At 43.3% G+C, this 21,896-nt stretch overlaps 1 protein-coding gene across 3 annotated transcripts in view; it reads right to left on the reverse strand.

Annotated features, from left to right (window-relative positions):
* The window catches only part of LOC146597464 (protocadherin-15-like), a 593,579-nt gene that overhangs the window by 136,660 nt on the left and 435,023 nt on the right, over positions 1-21,896 (reverse strand). For all 3 annotated transcript variants that reach the window (XM_085302026.1, XM_085302025.1, XM_085302024.1), the window contains exons 12-14: positions 13,990-14,109; positions 10,459-10,569; positions 8,181-8,351 (exon numbers count right to left, since the gene is read on the reverse strand). In XM_085302026.1, the coding sequence (XP_085158152.1) occupies positions 8,181-8,351; positions 10,459-10,569; positions 13,990-14,109 (402 nt within the window). The remainder of the gene's footprint in view (positions 1-8,180; positions 8,352-10,458; positions 10,570-13,989; positions 14,110-21,896) is intronic.

Below are 21,896 nucleotides of genomic sequence, written 5' to 3' on the forward strand. Positions count from 1 at the left end.
AGAGAGCTCAGTAGTAGCAAAAAATCTCATTTTTTGCCTTTGCAGGCAAAACGACCTCGGGAAACCCAGGGTACTCCCGCCCGGGGAAACCCTCTGAGCCGCGCTTTGGAGAGCGAGGAGCCAAGAGCCATCGCGCTCCCRACGCGACGGCGTGGCGGGCAGCGCTCCGCCAGCGGACGCCTCCCTCGAGCGTGCTCGCTCGCTGCRAGGCGGGCGACGAAAATAAATAAATAAAATAAATAAAGCCGTTCCCCGCAAACGGCCCAAAGCGGTGCCAAACGGTCCGCGCGTCGCAGAAGGGCGGCAGCTTCTCTCTGAGCCGGCAAATGCCCCGACTTGCTAAGCAAAGCCACGAACCCTGCACTCCCGCGAGCGTATTTTAGCCTCCCGATACAGGAGAGGAGGAAAAGAAACAAACTTTTCGTTTTAGATGGAGATTAGTAAGTCTATGAGCGAAGCTGCGCTCAACAGCCCAGGTTTTATTTCTAGGCATCTGTGTAYGAACACTGATTTTTCTCATGAGCGGCTTAGCAAAAGGCTCCTTCGCTGCTTCCACCCAGCCTAGCAAAACAGCAGAGGGAAACCAAAGGTCAAAAGCAATAAAAGCTCCTGCTTTCTGACAATAAAACAGTATGACGTTATTTCCTTTCGGTTCCGTTTTTTAAACTACGGAAGACGGAGAAGAGGTCTAATAGAGATTAGGCCTATCGTTTACTTGAAGACAAAAATCTCCTCCCCAAAAAACAGAGCTGAAAAAGAGGTTCGAAGGATATCGGAGGAAAAATTACTATGCGTTATTTGCTCCTGCTATAAAGTCAGCTGAACCAAAAGCCAACACACACACACACACACACACACACACAAAAAGCCATTTTTGAGGAAAAAATAAAAGAAAGTATTTTGAAAGAATAGCAAGGACATTATAAGGAGTCTCCGAGCAAAGGGGAAAACAGCAGCTCTGTTTTTATCAACGACGCCCAGCATTTTACCAACGATTCCAGCAACAGCGGGGCCAAAACGGAACCGAATTTCGTTGGTATCTGATCGCAGCGCTTGCTAAATTGCTTTTCCCGTATCATCTGACAAGCTCTACGAGAGACGTGTCCAGACCAAGCCAAACGCACCGCGCTGGGGGGCCCTGGGCTCAGCGGCAGCTATCACCTCGGGCGCACCCCAGGCGGAAGCGGCAGTGCACTCGGAGGCCTCTGTTTGCTGCGATTTGGTGATTAAGGAACAATAAACGCTTCCTTTTTGACATTCTGCTTCCACCCTCACGCACAGCTACGAAGTCTGCTTCCCTGATTATCTTGCAAATTCTGCACAGGAGTTTTTTTATTTTTTTTAATTATTATTTATTAGAATCATTACTGTTGTTCAACAAGCAGGAGGCAGCAACGGGCTGTTTGCAGGGAAAAAAAGYTATAAAATCCATCTACTTCCGCTTGGAAGGCACGGATTCACATAATAATGGAAGGCATTTTTTTAAAAAAAAAAAACAATCCAATACAATTTTTTTTTTTTTTAGTCATTATGGTCAAGTAAGAGTAACTCGATGCCAATAAAAATAACGATGAAACATTTGCCCCATTCATTTTTCCTTTGCAATGCGTGTTTATCTCAAATGGGAAAAGGGAAAACAGTTTCCAGTGGCATCAACAGCTGCTAATTTCAGAGTTTGCAAATGCTTAATCTTGCTTGCTAGTATTAAGCAGAAGCAGCTGATGGCTTCCCTTTTTCTTCAGGGAAATTAGCCGTAATACAATAAATGAGAAAAGCCATAAAGAGGGAGGTTTGGAGGCACGATCCGCTTTCCTTATTGACTTTTTTTCCGCCGCGCTCGCGGCTAACAGGCGTTGCTGTCGTTCAGGCACGGGAAGGCCAGGCGAAACCCCCGGGCTTCGTTCAAACTGCGCCCGCCGCGCTCCTCCTCTCATKAGCGCTTCTCATCCGAGACGCGGCGCCCAGATCCGGTTACAAATTCTCTATCGCTCTTGTTACAACCGCTTTTCTCCACCGCGCGTCTCTGCGTCGCCCTCCTGGGCTTCCAGCGGAGACGACGACGTTCACCCTCGCTTCAAGGTTCAGCGAAGCTTCGCTCTTTACGTCCAAATGCTGCTCTCCTCAAGCCCAGGCAACTCTTGCCGAAGGAAAACCAGGGATTTGTTTCAAAAGCCCTTAGCCGCGTAGCTCGAGCCGCCGTCGAACCGGCCGGCTCGCAGGCCGCCGCCTTCCTGGTGGCGCCGAGGCGGAGGCAGCCTCGCCGCGAGGTTTCCCCCCTCCGGAAGAGGGCGGTCCAGGGTCCCGGCGACTCCCTCACGCTCTTGAGGACAGCGTRCCTCCGCGGCAAGCAAGAGCCGTACGGTAACGTGTTCACTGAAAAATTAATACCGCCGACCGCTCTCCTCCRCTCCAGAGGAGTCTTCTTCACCGCCCTTAACGAACAGCTAGTCTGCAGTTTAACAGGGCAACCCAGCACTACTGAACTTGTAATTACCTCCACGAGGAGCCGCGTTACGGCACGGACGAGAGCTTTTCTGAAGCGATAAGGCGCCGCTGCAGGGGCGGTTTGTCTGAACATCAGCCTTCGAACCCTTTAAACGCTCCCAAACGACATCTGAGGATCAAAGAAAGTAACACGCGTGCGTCGCCTCGGACGAGAGCTCCGCTTCGCGCCCTAACAAGCACGCTTTCTCAGAAACAACAACAAAAAAAAACCCCCAAAGTGCACGGTACAAAAGCGGCCTTGACACCCAAGACGGCAATTAAACCCCGCAAGCGGCTGACCGCGTCTGCCGGGCACGGGGCCGCGCTCCGACCGAGGCCGAGAGGAGACTTCTCGGGCACCCCTTCCCTTCCCCGAGCTCCGGTTCTCGAGGTGAGAAAACGCTCGGTTACGTCGTGTCTGAAATCTCCTGGTGGCTTCACAGGAATCGGGACGGCTTCAAACCCTCTGTAAGCTTTCCTGTTCTGTCGTACAGTGAAAATAGCTCCTGGCARTCTCACCGACAATTCTTTTTGGTTAGCTGTGCCATCTTAGCATAGTCCCAAATACATAAAAATTAATTACCTGTAACAGCACATCTTTATAATTTTAAYCTTTCCTCGCTTCACTGCTTTTCAGTGACGTTTCCTTGAAAGAAAAAAAAAAACCCACTATTTATCAAACGATTGCACGTGCGAGACGGACGATCCACCGCAAAAAAGGAAAGAATCGGGGATGAGGAGAAAAATAATCACAGCAGAAGACTTAAAATTCCTTTTATGAACCCTTATCACGCACTAGCAGATAATCAATAGCTTATCAAAGCCTTTCGTTTTGACATTGCTGGCAAGAGGCATTTCCACAGAGTTAATTTAAAACCACTGGTATCAAGTTATAAAAAACTCACCCTAGAAAATCTACCGTGAACGCCACTGCCTATTAACCCTGTCCATTACCTTGAACTTAATATCAGTCAGGTAACCCATTTATGACTGAAATTAGAGTGAAAAGAGCCAAAGAGGTAAATGAAAAGTTTATCTATAACCCTTTAAAGGGAAACTGCAGCCAAGCTAGGATTTTATCATTGCTTTTCAATTGCTTTCCAACTTCCAAAGCAATTCAAGATCGYCTATCAGTTCATCGTGCATCTATGCTTAAATTTAATTAGAAAATTTGCTGTCTGCTGCCCAACTAGACTGCAAGTAACAATTTACCATTTTCTATCAAAAAAATAATTGACAAATGCAYACCTATCACTGAAATCAATCTTCATGTTCCCTTTTCTGATCTTACAGTCTCAGRTTTTACCTAAATTGCTAATGCAAAATTAATACCTGAAAAAATGGGTCAATTTGCTCATCTTTCAGCCAGCRGCAAGGGGACTGCTCACAAAGCCTGAAGATGTTAGACAGATTTTTCCCTAATTTACTGCACAAGAAACAACCCAAGAACRCAGAGCTGCATGTCCGTTCTTAATACACTTTCTCTCGTCGGTTCACGCAGCGTGGCCCAAGCGACACCACGGACCTCGCCTACAAAACAATTTTTGGCTTGTAAATACATGGCAACTGCTTCATCTTACGGTTCAACATTTCCCGCACTACCTCTCATGAGGCATTCCAGTCAATACCAAGAATTGCTATTTTAAAAAAAGAATAAATAAATAAATAAATTTTATATATATATATATATATATATATATATATATATATATATATATATATTTTTTCCTAAGAATATGCAATAAGTATGCATACAAGCATATAATTTTTGGGGGGTAATATATATATATATATTTTCCTAAGAATATGCAATAAGTATGCATACAAGCATATAATTTTTGGGGGGTAGAAAATAATTTTTCTGATGCCTTTTTTAAAAAAAAAGAAAAAAAAAATTTGCTCAGAAACAGAAGTATTTACAAAACAAAGGCAAAATGATCACTGTATTGAATATGAGCTTGGGTTCATACGGCAGCCTGGACAACACGCAAATGTGATAAAACCAGAAAGTTAAATGCCTATCCAGTAATTTTCCATGTTCTGGAGCTATAAAACGTATTAGAGAATGGCTGCAGAACTGTTAATCGAAACATAAGCTTTTGTCTTTAATCATTTGCCGTCAAACCGACTGCAAAAAAGAACTCTGAAGTAACAGGTTGCAGAAGTTGCTCTTCTCAACTAAATATTTACTAAAAACCTAAGCACGCTTGTGCTTATTTCTCATTCCCAAAAGCCGGAGACGCACGGACTCCTTAATGGTAAACGTGAAGTAGATCTTCAGGCAACCTCAAGGCAGCAAAAGTTAAGGAYGAACGTGGTACGTTTATTACAGACTTTGCTGCGTGCAAGTGAGCTSACTGCTGGGAAACGCACATCAGAAATCAGAGGTGAGATTATAATGTAGAAAAAGATAAATAAATGGACAGGGAAAGGGAAGCACCCAACAATTTCTAAGCAAGGGCGCATATTTACCGCGTTAGGCGGCAAGGCCCGAACAGGCAAAACTGCTTTTCTAGGGCGCCCCAGCATCCCTGCGACTCCAGCCCGCATCTCCGATGCCATGTAGGGCTGCAGAGCTGCGTGCTGGCGGTTCAAACTGCAAAGTCATTTCTTCCCCTGGCAAAAACATCACAAGACACCTGCAGTTCTCCACTGGTGGTGGAAGCGCCGTTATCTCTGGAAGCCACCAGCCCCAGCCGTCCTTTGCGCATCTCTTTATATCAGCAGGCATAATTGCGCTCCACCATAGTTTATTTTCAAGATGAAATGCAAATATTGCGCCCTATGACAGCAYGCGTACTACCAAACACCGCGAGCGCGTGTTTCGACACAGTCCTCTGTTTAGGCACCTAAATGCACCAAGACAGATAGTCTCAAAAACAACATCTCCCCATCTCAGTTAAAGCAGCAACCACCAGTCAAAGAACAAAGTTCATCAAAAAAAACATAGGTTTATATTATAAGCTACATTTTATGTTTGCAAAACTATGACGGAGAAATAGCAGGTTGCATGGAGCTGTAGCCTTAGTCCGATGGTCTCCACAAATCCCACGAGAGGTGCGTACTCAGGACTACGACTCCATTTGAAGAGGTAACACATCAGATTTGCATGAGAACAATCACAGGCTCAAAATGAAATAAAAAATGGAAGAGCAAACGTGAAGGGTTTCCTTCGCRGAAAAACAATTTTCTAATGTCTCAAGTGAAAAACCCCTACCAACTTCAGACACCCAAACTGCTCCTAACCCTTCAGGGAATGAACTCGTCGTGTGATTCTGAATGCCAAAACCTTCCACCCAGATACCTTGAGGATTTACTTAATTTACTGTATAGCTGTAAATCTTCATGTTAGAAATCAAGAGAGCATGCTTTGTCATGCTTTGCACACGTGAGAGTCAAGAAACTTGTCTGTCCCTTGCATAAAGGATTCGTTATGCTTCTCTTCTTGGAGGGGGGAGGGAAAAAGAAAGAAAAAAGAAAATGCTTGTTGATGTGATCACAAAAGACTCTGCTCAGTTTTAAACACAGAACATACAATGACCTCTTTCTGCAGCGCAATAGATAACGTGTGACTCTTGATTTCTGCGACAGTAGAGCTAAACTGTTCATTTTGCCTTGGCATCAGAAGTCTGCAGTTTCCATAGTTTCAAAACCAAGGCTTCCCGGGCACGCGCCACGCTCTCCGGAGGGGACTCGCGAGCCAGCTGATCGAGCAAGGCTTTCACCCTGCGCGGGTTACAATCCTGCGCCTCAAAACCTTCCGTTTTCCTCCTCTGAATCCAAACAGTTCAAGCACCTTTGGACCAGCTATAGGACACAGCGGGTTCATACATGCCTCCTTTCATCCACACGCAGAGAATTACATGTATCTGCATGCAAATGTCTACATCMTTTTCACTGGGTAGATGAAAGGATGCATTTAGATATATACAATAAATACGTGTGTGTATATATATATGTATGTGTGTGTATATATATATATACACACATACATACACACACATTTTTTTTTTAAGACAATATATTCAGCTTGTGGAACTTAAAACATTGAAAAGATGCCTGCTAGCTYGTTGAAGCTGTATTTTCCATTCCCTGAAGAGAAAGTCAAAGGATCTGCCTGCATGTTTTGAGGCAAAACTTTAAACACTGATGTGGAGCAGCCTTTGCTGTCCATTTTTGTACCGATTACTAGAGGACTCAAAGCTCAGTGGATGTTTTTTTCCCCCCTCCTGCTGCTCACTCACCGCAGGGCGAAGTGCTCCAAGCGGCTAACATGCTATAAGCACACCTCCAGTTTTGACCACGCTTTTCTTACGCTTACTAGTTGCATTAAATTCTGCATTTATAAACGCTTGACTTTACAGATCAGCTTAGCTGGCATCTTTCCTTTTAATGCAGGACTTCTTTTCCAGCTTACTGCTTCTGAATAATTTGCGCTTCAAACACTCTTTGTTCTAGATTCGTTAATAATCCTTCTAACGTTCACTGCAAAATAAATAAATAAATGACGATACTAGACTAAAAATAGTCCTTTAGTCTATGTAATGGCTACTATTAAACCCCACCATCAATTACCATTCCGTCCTGTTTGCTACACTAGCTGGAAGACTCGAACATTACAGTGTGTTAAATTATGATTTTCTAAAAAAAMCAAAATAATAATAAAAAAAGTATTAGCGTTTAAGAGTCAAGTAAATATCTGAGGTACTGTGTTCAAATTTAGAGTTCAAATAATCTTATGTTCATCAAAACTGTTGCGACACTACACAAACGGATAACATCAAGTCGCAGGTAGTTTATCAACAGAGCTGTTTTCTTGTCTCGTCTATCAGGCTAGCTAAAGTGCTGTCTGACACAAAAAAACCCTGCCRAAAAGCAACCAAAACACGCTGGCAGCTTATCAGATGGCAGCTTGCAAAGTTCAGCAATGCCATTTTGCAGCTCGGCGCCCGGTCACGGGTCAGGCTGCTCCGTATCAGCACCGACGGATCGATAAAAGCCKCATCGAACGAGCTGCCCGAGGGCACGCCGTTTCACCGAGCGGCACCTGCGGGGAGGCAGGGGAGCGAGCGAGCACCTTCTCGCATCCAGGAGGGACGAAGCTCGCTCTCCCCGCCTCCTTTTGCGATTCGCGTGGAACCGAATCGCAGCGATTCGCTGACCGTCAAACCCCTGTGCTAAGGGGCATCTTAACCAGCATACTCGGCACAAGCATCTCCGTGCGACAAACGCGTGTTGCCCTCTTGCCTCTCGACCGAAACCAGGCAAAACGGCATCTCATCTTTTCCGAGACGAGCCGCTAGCTCCTCGACCCCCAGAAATCCTTCTCTGAGGTCTGTGGCAATCCTGMCGGAAGCAACATGGGAAGTCTCTTCTCAACATCTCTTAAGGATATCTCAAGAGCAGAAGGCGGAGAAGAYCAGGAAAAGCAATTCTGCTTTTCCTCGATGTCGTAAGCGGGTAGTTTGCCATCGCAGCAACAAAGCTGCAATTTCACCGCCTATTCCTACATATATCTTACTGTGGTTTTGTTTTATTTAGAGCAAATCCTTGCAGAAAGCCCGTGAGACCGTGCTAGCTATAGCTCTCAATCGCGTCCGCACAAAAAGACRAGACACCAGCTTGGAAACAAGTGAGAGAGGGAAAAAAAAAAAACAAATAAACAAAACAAAAAACACACCACTGGGACAACTTACAGGCTCGGTCAGTTCTGGCAAGCTTGCTTGATAGGTGAGCGGTCTGCAGTCCCGGGTATTATTCACCAAGACGCAGGGCAGAAACATCGGGCCCAGGTCGTCCCCGTCGAGCACGTCCACCGTGAGCGTGGTGGTACTTGTTCTTCGCTCGTGAAGGTTCTGGGCTCGGTCCTGTTGGGAGAATGAGATGCTTGGACGTAGCCGCAGGAATTCAGGACATACAAACAAATCTGAAGTTAAATCTATGGGCAAAATGTATAACCAACAATCATGAAAATTATGGGGGAAAAAAAACTAATACACTTGGGAAATTAGCTTTTGGGAAATTAGCTTTCAGGAAATACGCCAAATGAAGATAAAATTTATAAAAATTTTAAAGATGCAGCAGATTCACACAAAAGAAAAAGCCTCTTGTACCTTGTTTACRATCTGGAATACACTTCTACGCTATCTCCTAAAGGTCTAGCGACTCCTGCTCCAGGGCAGCAGGATGCCAGGGGTCCAGAGCACCATTCAGTAAGATTTAAAGGGAGAGATATTACAGGACTTCCACTTCCTTAAAAAACTACGTAGYAATCTTTTATAATATCAATCCAGCTCTTTGCACCACAGTTTAAGAAGGATTTAGCCCAAACTGAAAAATTCAAGAGGACAGCAGCGAGAGATCCAAAATCTCCAATTATGATTTGTCTAGAGGAGGAGTTATATTGTTTGTGTATTAAAAAGTGAAAAATACTTCGATCCCCAGGAAAGCAGCTAAGATGCTCCAACCCAGAAAAATCTTCATGCTGCATCACAGGCTTCCCCCTCCTCTGCTTCCTTTTCAGTGTATTATGCTTTGTTTTTTTTTCTGTTTTTCTTTTTGGGAGGAGGCAGGGAGGTAATTTTTTTTTTTAAAAAAAACCTTTGGCTAAAAGACATACTACTGAATACTGCAACTTCTGTTTCCCCTTCTTCTTTCCAGACATTAGAGAATAAAGCTCCTCTATGCAAATCCTGTGGATACGGATCATCCTTACGCACTGACCAGCGAACACGCCAGCAACAAGTTTATCTTCTCTTTCTTCTTTTGTTATTCRAGTGAAATAACAGCGGGAGTCTCCAACATTTATTTCAAAACAGTCAAAAATATTTCAACAGCAGAACCGACTGCTATACATTACAAAAACAAAACCCTCTGGAAGGAAGATGGGCAGTCAGCAGAAGTCTTGTCCCTACAGGATAAGATTTTAAAAAATCATTTTTTCTTTTCTATCAATTTTCTAAATCAGATTTTTTTTTCTTTCTTTCTTTTCTTTTTTCTTTTTCTTTCCTTCTTTCTTTTTTTTAAAGGAACTGTATTTTTTCCCCCTATTTTGCATTCCACTTGGAATGCATTTACAGTCACTAAACAGGGCACTTTCTGAATTTGGCTTTCTTCACGGTCGCTGATAAGGAGGAAACGACGCCAGCTCCTACGAGGAGCAAAGCAGCCTGCATCACCAGCGACCCTGGTCCGATCGGCGTTCACCCACGAGGGGCCTCTCAGTAACACTGGGTCAAAGCCCCGACGCGGGATAATTAATCTCAGGTAATATCTTCAGGATGCAAGAACAGTAAACGATCCCCACAACCGAAGCGGTGCCACAACAGCCGTAAACAACAGAAAAAGTATTTTCATCTTAYGTATTGTTAGCAACACCAAGAAAGAAAAAAGCTTTCACGGCTTTTCAAGGGCGCCAAAAAAAAACTTCTCTGGTGACAGATATATTAGATAGAGTTTAAACATTGCTTTTATCCTTGGCATGCATTACGCACTGCTACCCGCTCTGTAAAAGCCTTTAAACGCACGTACAGYGGGACTTGAAAGAAAAATCACCTTGTTACAGAAAACTGCGTTTCCGACCTGAAGGATACRACCAAATTGTATCCATTAAACTCATCTGAGGACAAATTAGCATCACTAGATGCGTTTGAAAATGAACACTTGGTGACACCAAAATGCACTTTTCTGCATGGGTTATACTTAAAATATACAACTCATTTCTTGAGCTGAAAAGATCGTCCTGTTACACACCCCGGGCAAGCTTTTTTAGCCAGCAATAGTACGTCTAAGCTTTCAAAGAGAGTAAGTATGTGGAAAGATCTTAAATAAGATTTTGACGGCGGCAACTTCAGAAGAGGAGCGTATCAGACCTGGTGCTTGAGCAAGGCTTTTCTTTTCCCTGGGTAAAAGCTCAGGGACCAAAGCTGCGAGGGACRAACGGCGTAAACGGCCCCTTGTTCCACCTATACTTACGTTTGCTTGAACGATCACAAAGTAACGAGTCTTTTCTTCATAATTGAGCCTTTCCCGTAAAACCACCGCTCCGGACAAAGTCAGAGGAATGTCAAAGGTCCTGTTGGAGGTCTGCAAAAGTTAACATGGTAAGAAGAGACTGAACACAGTCAAAACCACGGGGCTCACAACCCAACACCTAACTACCCCGGACATTTTCCGTACTGCCACCCTGACTCAGCAGTGGCCCGTACGGAAAAGCTGCTCCTGTTCGCCAACGGGCAGTTCAGGTCTTCGGTTCCTACGGCTCCCCTTGCCTTCCCTCTTCTTTTCCAAACTACAGTAGAAAATATCAAGTATTAGAGGCCATGACATCCACGTCGTTGCACTTATTACCGCCTCTCTGAAATGATTTGCTTCGATTAATAACCTGTTAATAACCTCTACCAAGGAGGGTGAGATCTGGTTCCAGTTCTAGCAAACAGTTAATCACATTGGACATCTTTCCCTGCTTCAGTTTATCACCATAAAGCAAAGCTAACTTAAAAGTATATTGTAAGGGTGGCAGCTATCAAATATTCTAAATTTCTCAACATAAACCACAGTAAAGATGCAAAGTACTATTCTTTCCTTAAAAACATATCAAAAGATTTTTTTTTTCCTCCAAYGATTTGAAGTTGAAATAATCTGCTTCAATTGCAATTTGCTTTTCAGGATAYGAGTGATAAGAGGCGTTAAATTAGCTGTGTTGCACTACGCAGGAAAATAGCGTTGGAACAGACATCGCAAACCCCTGTGCCAATTAGCCGGAGGTGCTGTTTGCTGGTGTCTGAATTTGGTGCTCACATCTTTTAAGATAAAAGTTAATAYATAAATAATGTGGTAAAAGCTGAAAAAAAAAATCTATGCAAACTATTTCTACTGAGACAAAACGGGAAATTAAGGTAGAGCTTGCTGTTGAAGGAAGATAGTAGAAGCCAAGCAGGGGAACTTAAAGTACCCCTGAGGCAAGAAACATTTTAGTGTTGTCCCAAAAAAGTTACATTTTGCTTGCGTAACCTCGGTGTGCCCTACTAGACAGAAGGCAACAATAGGCATCAAATAAGAGGAGCGGAGGAGTTTCTGTGCGGTGAGAATGAGTGCATTACATGTTTCAACCCTCTTCTATGCTACGAAAAGGGGGTTTCGTACCCCTATTTTGCTTCGCCGGGGCAAAGCGAGCCCTGAAAACCCGGACTCTCGAGGGCTCCTTCACGCTCGCCGGCAGGAAGGCGATGCTGCGTAGGCCAGGAGAAGGAAAGCATGTATATACATACACACACACACACACACAAATGCCCTAAGCATATATTAGGTTTACCACTGTTTTTTTTTTTTTTTTTTTTTAACATCCAACTTGTTCTCCAGTGAAACTTATGAGCAATAACTCATCCACTTTTTCTAGGGCAGCAAATTAAGCCATTGCTGCAAAACATCATTTCGAAGTCAGGTTTAATCATTTACCAGACTAAGGAAGAAATATTCCCCGACAGCAGATACTACACGGTATCCTTCTGGCAAGGTGCCTACTATGGCRAAGCAGCTTGCAACGGTGAGAAGTCTCTGTCACACGCACACGCGATATGCGTTGCAAGGTAAAGCAGTATCATATGCATAAAGGTTATCTRGACTCAAAGCTATGGGGCTTGTGGGAGATGCTTACACCGAGTTCCTGAGATACCTTGCAGTGTTACAATGTTCTGACTCAGTAGTAAACTACGTACAAATTAGGTCTTCTCTGTCCCTGTGGTGCAGTGTATTGTAACAGCAGTGTTTAATAAATTGGTTTTGCTTGTATCACTTGTTGGGATGCGTGCATCTTCATGCATCCACATCCATCTTCAATATAAGTTTTTTTTTTAAAAAAAAACATTTTAAGAGTGATTTTCTGGAGTTATCTTTAAGAGATACCCTCTTAAACTTCAGCATCAAACACTTTTCAGTTTTTATTGCCAAAAAAATGATGACCAGAAAACCACAACTATTTGAGCTGCTGCTCTTAAGTACTGTAAGCAAAGATAAGACTGGAAAAAGAAAAACCTGAAGGTTTTTGTCCCCCYTTTTTTYTTTCCTCCAAACTTGTGTCACTTACTCTAATCCTTACTACTTTCCTAGAAAGCACTTGCCTGTGTTTAGGAGGTTTAGAAGACGATCTTCAGCAATACTGAAGAGGATCTGCGAACGTGACGTGATGAATTCTCAGATCCCGCGCTAGTAATTTATGCTTTTAAGTCGTCCTACCGAAGGCAGCGGCAGAACTCAAGCTACTGTTAAAGTCTGCACATCAGCTTCATCGCTAAGGAATGACATCCTATGTTGGGTATATTTGGCATCACGTCCTTTTTAAATTATTACTTTAAATTGTTACCGATGCCAGTATCCCAATTCCACCTTTGGCAAAAAGGAGTTACCTGTTTGCTAAACAGCGCTTTCCAGAAAAGATGTTGGCTTAGCGCTTTGCAAAACCTCTCAAGCAACCATCTTTGACCTCCAGACATGCAGAAATATGTATTTGGGTAAATATTATTCCTCCGTGTGTAATCGTACAAGATTAAAAATTACCCTGTTGAACAGTAAACAAGGTGAGCTTTTCAACCATTAATGCACATCAACGTATTCCCTAACACTTTCACTGTTATATACAGTTCTACTTGCTAACAAATATAAGCATTAAGTCTAATTCAGAAGCTACTTAAACTCTTGTTGACCTCAGCAGAGATWGGACTAAACCATTTATGTGGTGTACAGCTCAAACAACATAAATTAAATAAGTGGTACCTCTATACTTCAAACAGAAAACGGATTCCCTGCCCCACGAAACCATTTCTTCTCAAGTAAGGAATTTTAGTGAAAGACTGCTAATCATACGCTGCTTTTTTTTTTCTCCATTTGAGCTCACACATCTTTTTTTAGGATGACTACATAATACATAACTGTTTTAACATATTATTACACCTGCTGATCCACACTAAGTATCTGTGCGCTTTTAGTCCATGGCAAAAGATAGCTCAGTTTAAAAAAACAGGATGGCTAAAATTGAATTTGCTAAGAAAATGCACGTGGCCACTTAACACACATCCTCTACGTGCAATAACTTGTTATAACAGAAAAAAAATCATGCATTTGAACCTAATGAGCACTTAGTTCACTACTTCAAGCTATCTTTCTCTAAAGGTATGTGTCGGCTTGCACAGATAGTACCTACGCATCACTGCTGTTTCATTAAAATACTATATATCCCTCTACAAAGGGCTGGTTTTTAAGACGGAAGTGGTACTATCCAAAAGGAAACGTCCTTTTAGAGAGTACTTTGCTATGACTATGAATAATAAACGTGTAAGAGTAAACACAGCTTCTTATCACGGATGGCAAACGCGTGCCCAAACCAAAGCAGCGCGTGAATAACGCTGGAGAAGGCGGTGGGTTATTAACGACCGAACATCCTACGCTGGGCGGGCAGGGAGCCGTCACGGTCCGAAATCCTCGATGAGGCCCGCGCGAGCCCGCACTTGCCTTGTCGCYGGGGTTGTACTGGATGACGTACTCGATCTGCCCGTTGGGCCCGTCGTCGATGTCCGTGGCGCCGCTGGGTCCGGAGAACCCCGTGAAGATGGTCGTTCCCACCGGAGTTAGCTGCGAGAACGGGGAAAGGTTAAATAGCCTTGAAAACGCGACGGGTCCGCAGGAATCGAGAAAAGCAGCATCCACAAATCTCTTAAGCAAGGCTGGTAGCCTCGGCTCCCCTTTACCTGGCCCGCAAGCTCCGGAAAAAACAAGTATTTAGACGCAAAATGCTCATCGCCTCCATCAGCTGACACTATGGGTCATATTATAACGCACGACGGAAATTCCCAGTTTCACTTCAAGGCTTCTCTGTACCGGGACGGCATCTCATTTGTTTGTTTTAAAAAAAGAGATGACAACGAGAAAAGCCTTTGAACTCAAAGTATTTAAGCAGCAAATAACACAAAAGGTAAAATACAAATAAATGAAAGCTATTTTTTCAGACTAAGGCAGGAGGAATAAAGACGATCTGCAAAAGCAAACTGAACTTATTCGGCAACGTCTTTGTGAGGATGTCAACGCGGCCAGATAAATATTATTACACGCAAACGCAGGCGTGCAGAGAGTTTTTTAACTTTAAATAAAGACAAGAAAGAGGTGGTTTTCCCAGTATCTTCTTGTCAGCAATTGGACACTTAGGAAATTACACTTGGAAACCGTGTTAATTCACAGTTTAGGTAAACAGCATGAAATCCAGGGCTGCTGAGACCAAGCACGGAAGTCCAGCAGACTTCTCAGCAGTCCTGAATACCGAATTTTGATATTTAAGCCTGAAAAACAAGCGGACAGAGCGCGCCGCGTACTCAGGGTGGGTGCTGGCAGCGCGCGCGGGCAATGCCGCCCCGCTGCCCTTCCCTCCTTCCCTCCTGTTAATACCCTTCCGTCCTCTCCTCCCAATTTCACAACAACCTACTGCACCTAGACGGTCCAACAAGACCTGGAGTTGGTTAACAGCCTCGCTGGATTAAGCTAGCTGCAACGTAATACTCATTTCTTACTGCTTACGCTACAGGAGTGCCCTTTGCTGGGCACCTGGAGCTGGCGGCTACTCGGAAAGGAGTAAGGAGGTCATCAGATGAGAATAAATGACACATCTCCGCATAAAAAACAAAACAAAAAAAAAAAAAAAAGAAGAAGAAAATCCTTGTGGTGTTTGGCCAGCTGCCGTTGTAGGAGGAGAGTACAACGCAGAGGAGCGGGACGCTGGGGGGAGAGCGTGGGCAGCCCAGCACCCAGAGCGCCGTCCGGGCGCCTTCTCCGAAGCGCGCGCGCGCTCGCTTTCCACCGGGTTCAGCCGATACAGCTGACCGCGGATGCACCCACCTGCCTGAATCTAACGTACAGGCTTCTAGGTACGGCCAGGATTTTCTTTGATGCAACACAAATGATATCAGGAACAAGACCGAATCAATCCCCTACGACTAACTACTCCTGAAAGGCAGGAGAAACGAACGCTCAATTTTCCAGGCTGCCCAAGATCTCTCATTAGAGATTGCTGCAGCTTTCGGAAAAATCCCGTTGAGATCTTAACTAAATGCCTCAGACTCCATTTATAATCGTTAGCGAGAGGCACTTGGCATACCAAGCTAAGCAATATTTTCACAYGGAGATCTCGCATCGGGATAATTTACCCTTAGCCAGCAACATCACTCTTACCCATATTTGCGAGGGGTTTCTGGCAGAGTGCTGCCAGCGTCCGCTTTATTTTTGGAACAATAAGGAGGAACGGTGCAGAGTAAAGCAATTTCCAGCCGGCTATGARGACCGGGGGCAGTTTCCACCGCTGTTAATGAAAGCGAGGTCTGAGCCRGAGTGAGGCAGCTTTGCCAGGCAGCCCCGCCGGGAGGCCTGGAAGCATGGAGACGTTTTCTGCAGTCAGTGAAACGCTCTTTTTCTTCTTTAATCCCCCCAAAAAGAAAAGCCCGCATCGCAGCCATCCAGATGATGCAGGAGCCAGTCTCGTTATCTGCACCTAACCTGCAAGCCATGCGTTTGAGAAACATGCTTTCTTGAACCTCTCATCATCTGAGTATCTAGCTGTCAGCCTGCCAAGACCACAAAAATAAACGTATTTAAAATTTAATGCCCAAACTGTGCTAGAGCAAAAAGCAGAAAACAAGTTGCAAGTATCGTTTCACCAAGAAGCCGTTTCACGCCACACACCACGACATTCAAAATCCAAAACCAAATGCAAACAAATTCTGTAAGGTGGCTGACCAGCAATTTGATGCAGCTTTGAGAAAGTATGCTCTGCGCTGGATATGTACTACGTTGGGAAAGCTAGAGGGGAAATCTTCCCAGAATCACACAGATTACTACTATTTATCAAAAAAAAAAAAGGAAAAAAAAAAAAAAAGGTATTTTAGACATAAAAGTACCAGTACATCAATTATTTCACACTTCACTGTGGGTTACAAGGAACAATTAATATGCAGGTTATATATAGGAAGTTCTTAGATTTCTATCAGATAAATTCCCCTCCTGCCACTAGTTTTCTTTGGATGCAACACAGCTTATGAACTACCAATTTTGCCCCGATTGCAAGTATTAAGCAAGCTGCAAACTTTCTCTACTTTTCCACTTTGGGCTCTSGAGGGGAGAAGGGGGAACTCAGTTCAGCTTATAAAATGTGATTTAATATTTACACGCCAATCATTTATTCATTCTTTAGAAGACGGATGCACGCTCTCTAGACAGTGAAGACTTCTGTAGGGCTCAGACCAGTCCATGCCATTGCTACATCAACTTGCAGCAGAGAGCCTTTATCGCTCCCCTTTTACTCCTCCTTCAGCTTCCACCTCAGTTCATTCTCTGAACTTCAACCTTCACATAGACTTTTCTCTATACAGGGATTCTTACCCCAACCCTTCTCTTCCATTTGGGTGAGAAAGTCCCTCCTTGACCCAAGAAACCTTCCTAACTATACCACTTGGTTTGTATGAACAAACACAGTCTACGTTAGCTTYCATGAACCGCCAACCTCCAGTGAAGACTGCTTCAGCCAAATGGCTGCATTGACATTATCTTAATATAAAAATCCTGGTAGATATAAGGTCTCACGTAGTTATTCAAAGATCCTACTTGAACCAAGGCTCATTTGGTGTACCTCAACTAACTACCCTGAGGTGAAGAAGGTGAAGTTCTCCAYAAGTTAAAGACACCAGATTGGGTGGAAAAGTCTTCCAACATCAAATCTTCTGGAGACTGGGAACGTGGAAATATTTCTACAGAGGAGTTTCCAGCTTTTCTGCCTTGCTGCCTTTGAGAAAGCTCCAAAACTGGCTCCAGAAAGCGTCGCTTAGCCGTCCCCGGAGCCCCAGCGGTCTCCTTCCTCTTAGACRCGTCTACCTTCAAAAGACTACCTTGGAGAGAAGCTTTGTTTCTYGCAATTCAACTTTGGTATCTCCTACCAGGAGTGGCTGAAGTTACACYACAAACTAACCTTGGACCAGCCTGAGCACCTGACCTCACGGAGGGCACGCTCCAAGGGTTTGTGACAGTCTGCGGACAACGCCTGCGTGAACTCAGGGCAGTGAAAAAGCACTGCAGCGCCAAGGAGCAAGGAAGACTTCAAAGGAAGGTAACTAAACAATTAGAGAGGAAATGCACGCAATATATCTTACTCTTCCACAGTGAACAGCTTTAAGGCTTAAAAATTTTTTCCAATGTGATTTATGTCTGTTAGAAATCGAGATACAGACAGGCATGCTCAACACGCTCATAAAAACATTTTGGAGAATAAATTTTCCTATTATTGCCTATTTACAAAGTTAAAAAAGAGTGATTTTTCACAGTGGCCCTAAACAGCAAAGTAAGATTTACAGTTAATCACTCTGAACTAATATACTTTTGATGATGTCTACCTGCAGAGATTAATTATTTCAATACCATAAGGAAAAAGACATGAATAATTACACTAGAAGCAATAAAAATTCAGCACAGGTTACAATTTTCAGCAGCGTAAAGCCGAAGTTTTAGGACAGCTGAACTTCAATAGAAAATTAACCCTACAATTTTGGTTTATAAGCGAAAATTCTTGCCATGTATAAAGGCGTGCCTGTTCAATAATGCAGCACCGACTTCAAATGGTCTTCTAGTACCTTCTCAAATTATTTCCAAACAAAAGCTTCCATAAAACGCTACCAAGTTTWTCAAAAAAATTTGTAATATTCAGGTAAGGTCCACGTGAGAAGCRACTACGAAAAGGCTTATAACACCCACCCAGGGCAAAGTTCAGATTGCATTTACAAGAGACCAGATTCGTTAACATAAGTTATGCTTAATTAAAACACCCAAGCCACCACAACTGGGTCTAACAGCCATTACCTGCTGTATACCAGTACAAGATTGCTGTTTCTCAGCCTCTAGTAGGTTTAACGTTTCCAAAACRTGCTTCCCTTTGGTCAACACCGCATTGCGCGTCTCTCTCGAGCTGAAGCTTCACTGTACGTTTTGCAGACTTTCAGGACTTTAACAAAGTTCAGGACAAAACGCGTGCCAACAGGCAGCCGGGGCGCTTGCGAAGCCTTCGCCYGGGCGGCTCTGCGGCAGCCTGCGGGCGCAGATGAGCTTCGGTCTTGAGGTGTCAAGAGAGCGCTCCTGAAGAGCTATCTCCCACGCCKGCCTTACAACCCGGGCAATTATAAATAGTCAAAAGTTTAATTGAAAGCTCATTTTCTCGACCACAGCTTATGCACAAAATGTCAATTAATTTTAAGCACATGAGTATTTTGAGTCTGCAGTAGCCACCTGCTGAGACTACTTGCGACCAGAGAGGACTGGCATGTGTAATACATATGAATATATACATATATGGAGTGTGTATATAAAATACAGTGTGTGTATGTATGTATGTGTGTGTGTATATATATATATATATATATATATGCGCATAAACACACGTTTCTTTCTCCTATTAACGCATACTAACCGATCGGTAAATTGTACTAGCCAAATTTGTAAATGCTCATATAATCACGCTTTGCTCAAAAAGAAGGTAAAATTATTTTGAGGAGGAGACATTTGACTTGAAACAAATCAGCTGAACGGGAAAAATGATTTTAATTGTAATTTAATTACAAATACCAGCACTGCCACTCAAAGCTCCTCCAAGTCAAGCAAAGTCCATCAACCTTGACCAGTACATTAGAAGAGCAATTGTGCTGAAACTATATATGGAGAGTCTGCACTTTTAACAGAATATTTAAGAGCCTCTTGAAAAAGAAATATCCTCAATAAACACGTAACAATCATTTTTAAATTAGATGCAAAAGCCATTTTCGAACCAAGCACGCACTGGAAGGGAACATTAACTTCTCTACACATATTAATTCTTTGTTTTCTTTCGCAAAGGTCCTGTATACATGCAAGCATCTAAATGAGGGAAGAAAGTTTCCTAAGGGTGATTTGACAACTTGTAGAATAGACCCAAATCCCACCACAGACCGTTATTTTAGATTCCCCTAAAAGCACGGTCTTTTTCCTYGTCTATCACACAGAAAAATCTTTTCTTTACATCTAAACAAGACAGTGGAAGCAACTCCTATTCTATATAGCAGAACATAGTATAGCAAGCTATGAAGTATCTTGTGTAAGGAAGGAAGGGATCGTGAGTTTTTCATAGAAGATATTACACAATTAAAGCGTTAGTAAATGCATTTTCCCAAGGATTTGGGATATTTGCCCTACAGTTTTACCAGGAAAGCACCGCTTCACGTCTCCTCATCTTCAGGCTCCTCCTTGAGCATCTGCAGCGGGCCACTAAGAAACCCAGAGGGACACCATCTACCAAGCCAACATCATCAAGGCTTTCTAGAAAAGTACGAGCTTAATTTTAAAGCTGTGTTATAATGTGAAAATGGAGAAGAGATTAGTGAAACTGAAATTTATATTGATATSGCAATTATCCTCTGCTTCGCCTACAAATTAGTTTTAATACATTGTGAACAATTCAACTACGGAAAGAAAGATTTTACATAAAAAGCATTCTACTTCTCTAAACTATAATTTCCCCCTTAACATATGTGATATTGAAGAACTGTCTAATCAAATCAAGTCCCACTGCAATTATTTTGCTTGTAGCACAGGCTGCCGATAATTATAGAATAGATTTGGCTATTGGAAACATCTTTGTCCTAGACTTTAGTCCCTGCAAAATCAACTGCAAAGCTGACGTGGTTTTTATCCGGGATTTCCCGAAACGAGCCGGGCCGTACGGGCATACGGCACGCGTCCGGGAAGGCCGATGCTTTCGGCAAAGCCCGCGCTGCCCCGCGGTGCTGGCAGGAGACGCTGCCGAGCAGAACACGGCAAAACATCTCAGCACGAAGCAGCCCTCACAAATGCGCGCGGGCAAAAGACCCCGGCTAGAAAAAACAGAGGTTTTTGTGATGCTCAGTTGCACGGCAGCTGTAAATAATAAAATATTTTTTTTTATATTACATACATACAAGTTTGTGTACTCTTTTGTTTACAAGGAGACTAAAAGCAGAAGACTRGAGGCAATCAAAAAACTGAGAACTCGTTCCAGTACATTCCTCCCGTTAAATTCGCTAGAGGCACTGCCAATTASGAGCAAAATAAGCTATCGTTAAAAAATGTAATCACTCAGTAAAAGCTTCAAGAAAGTCTGAGATCCTTTGTGAACTTTCTCCCCCCTCCGCCCTTGGTTAATTAATGAGAACATTAACCCACCRGGTCCTGCTGAAGGGCACAGTGGCGCCCTGTCAGAAGTTGTAAGTGTAACAACGATAAAACGAAACAAAGGAGCTAATTAAATCAGGATTGCAGCTGGTGGGAAGAACAACATCGCATCTTTGCCCAGCAGTAATGCAAATAAATGACCGCAAACACTGGACTCATTTTGCTAAAATTCTCGATGCAAATTTTTTTAAATGGTGCATTTTTCCCTCTGCCTTTTTTGGACTCCTTGCTAAGTAGGGCAGCTTCTCGTGGAGCAGCCTCATCGAGACARCATTTTGTGACCTCCAAGTTCAAACACTGGTGGAGACGGTTGAAAACGCTGGCCTGTAGAAGTGATTAAAAAGCTCYGGGCAGATGAAACCAGCTGTGAGCCCAGGTATCGGTGGTACACTCTGCTCCCGTTTGTCCCTTGGCACCTGGTTAGGAGCAGTACTTCAAAAAAAGCTCCAGCGCTGCGGTCGCCGCCAACCGCCAGAGCTGTCTGAAACGCGAAAGAGGTTCAACCAGCTCCTACCTTCTGCCACCCTTCAGACGTGGCACAAACCCAAGACTTTTGTCTTCCCTCCCCACGCACAAAGCTTCAGTGTCAGAAAATAAGTATGCTTAATTACTCTTGCTTTCTGACATAAGCTAGTAGAGTTTACATTTATTTTAACAACGAAAGTGTTTTTTTTTTTTTCAGGTGCCAAACACCTTAGGTAAAACCACATGTCTTGACTGATAAGCCAAATTTACAGGCAAGGGGAATCTGAAAGTTTTGTTTTTCCTTGAAAGTTCAGTGTTCATGTCCCTTAAAACGGTGAAACTCATCATTGGATAATGACGACCCTCAAACAATAACATTTTTTTTGTAAAAATGAAATTGTTTTTAAATTTACTCTGAAATGGGAGTTGCAGAAAAAGCTTAGCATCTGGGTTACTTAAAGCATTGCAGTAACAGATCGCAGACAGGTTAAAAAGTCACCCCTCCTGAAGGCATACAGCTGTGATACATTTTCCAAAACAACAACTCAATTCTACTAAAACTAAATGCCAAACTGACCATGATCTTTGACTACCCAAAGAAAGAAAAAAAGGGACTCAACACATACAGCAGATACAGCAGCTTTGATTTCTTAAATTCACTGATCATTCTCCCCATCTTTATCTGAGGG

Source organism: Rhea americana, unplaced genomic scaffold (assembly GCF_003343005.1).
Source record: "Rhea americana isolate MKP2758 unplaced genomic scaffold, rheAme1 scaffold_183, whole genome shotgun sequence".
NCBI classification, from domain to species: Eukaryota; Metazoa; Chordata; class Aves; order Rheiformes; family Rheidae; genus Rhea; species Rhea americana.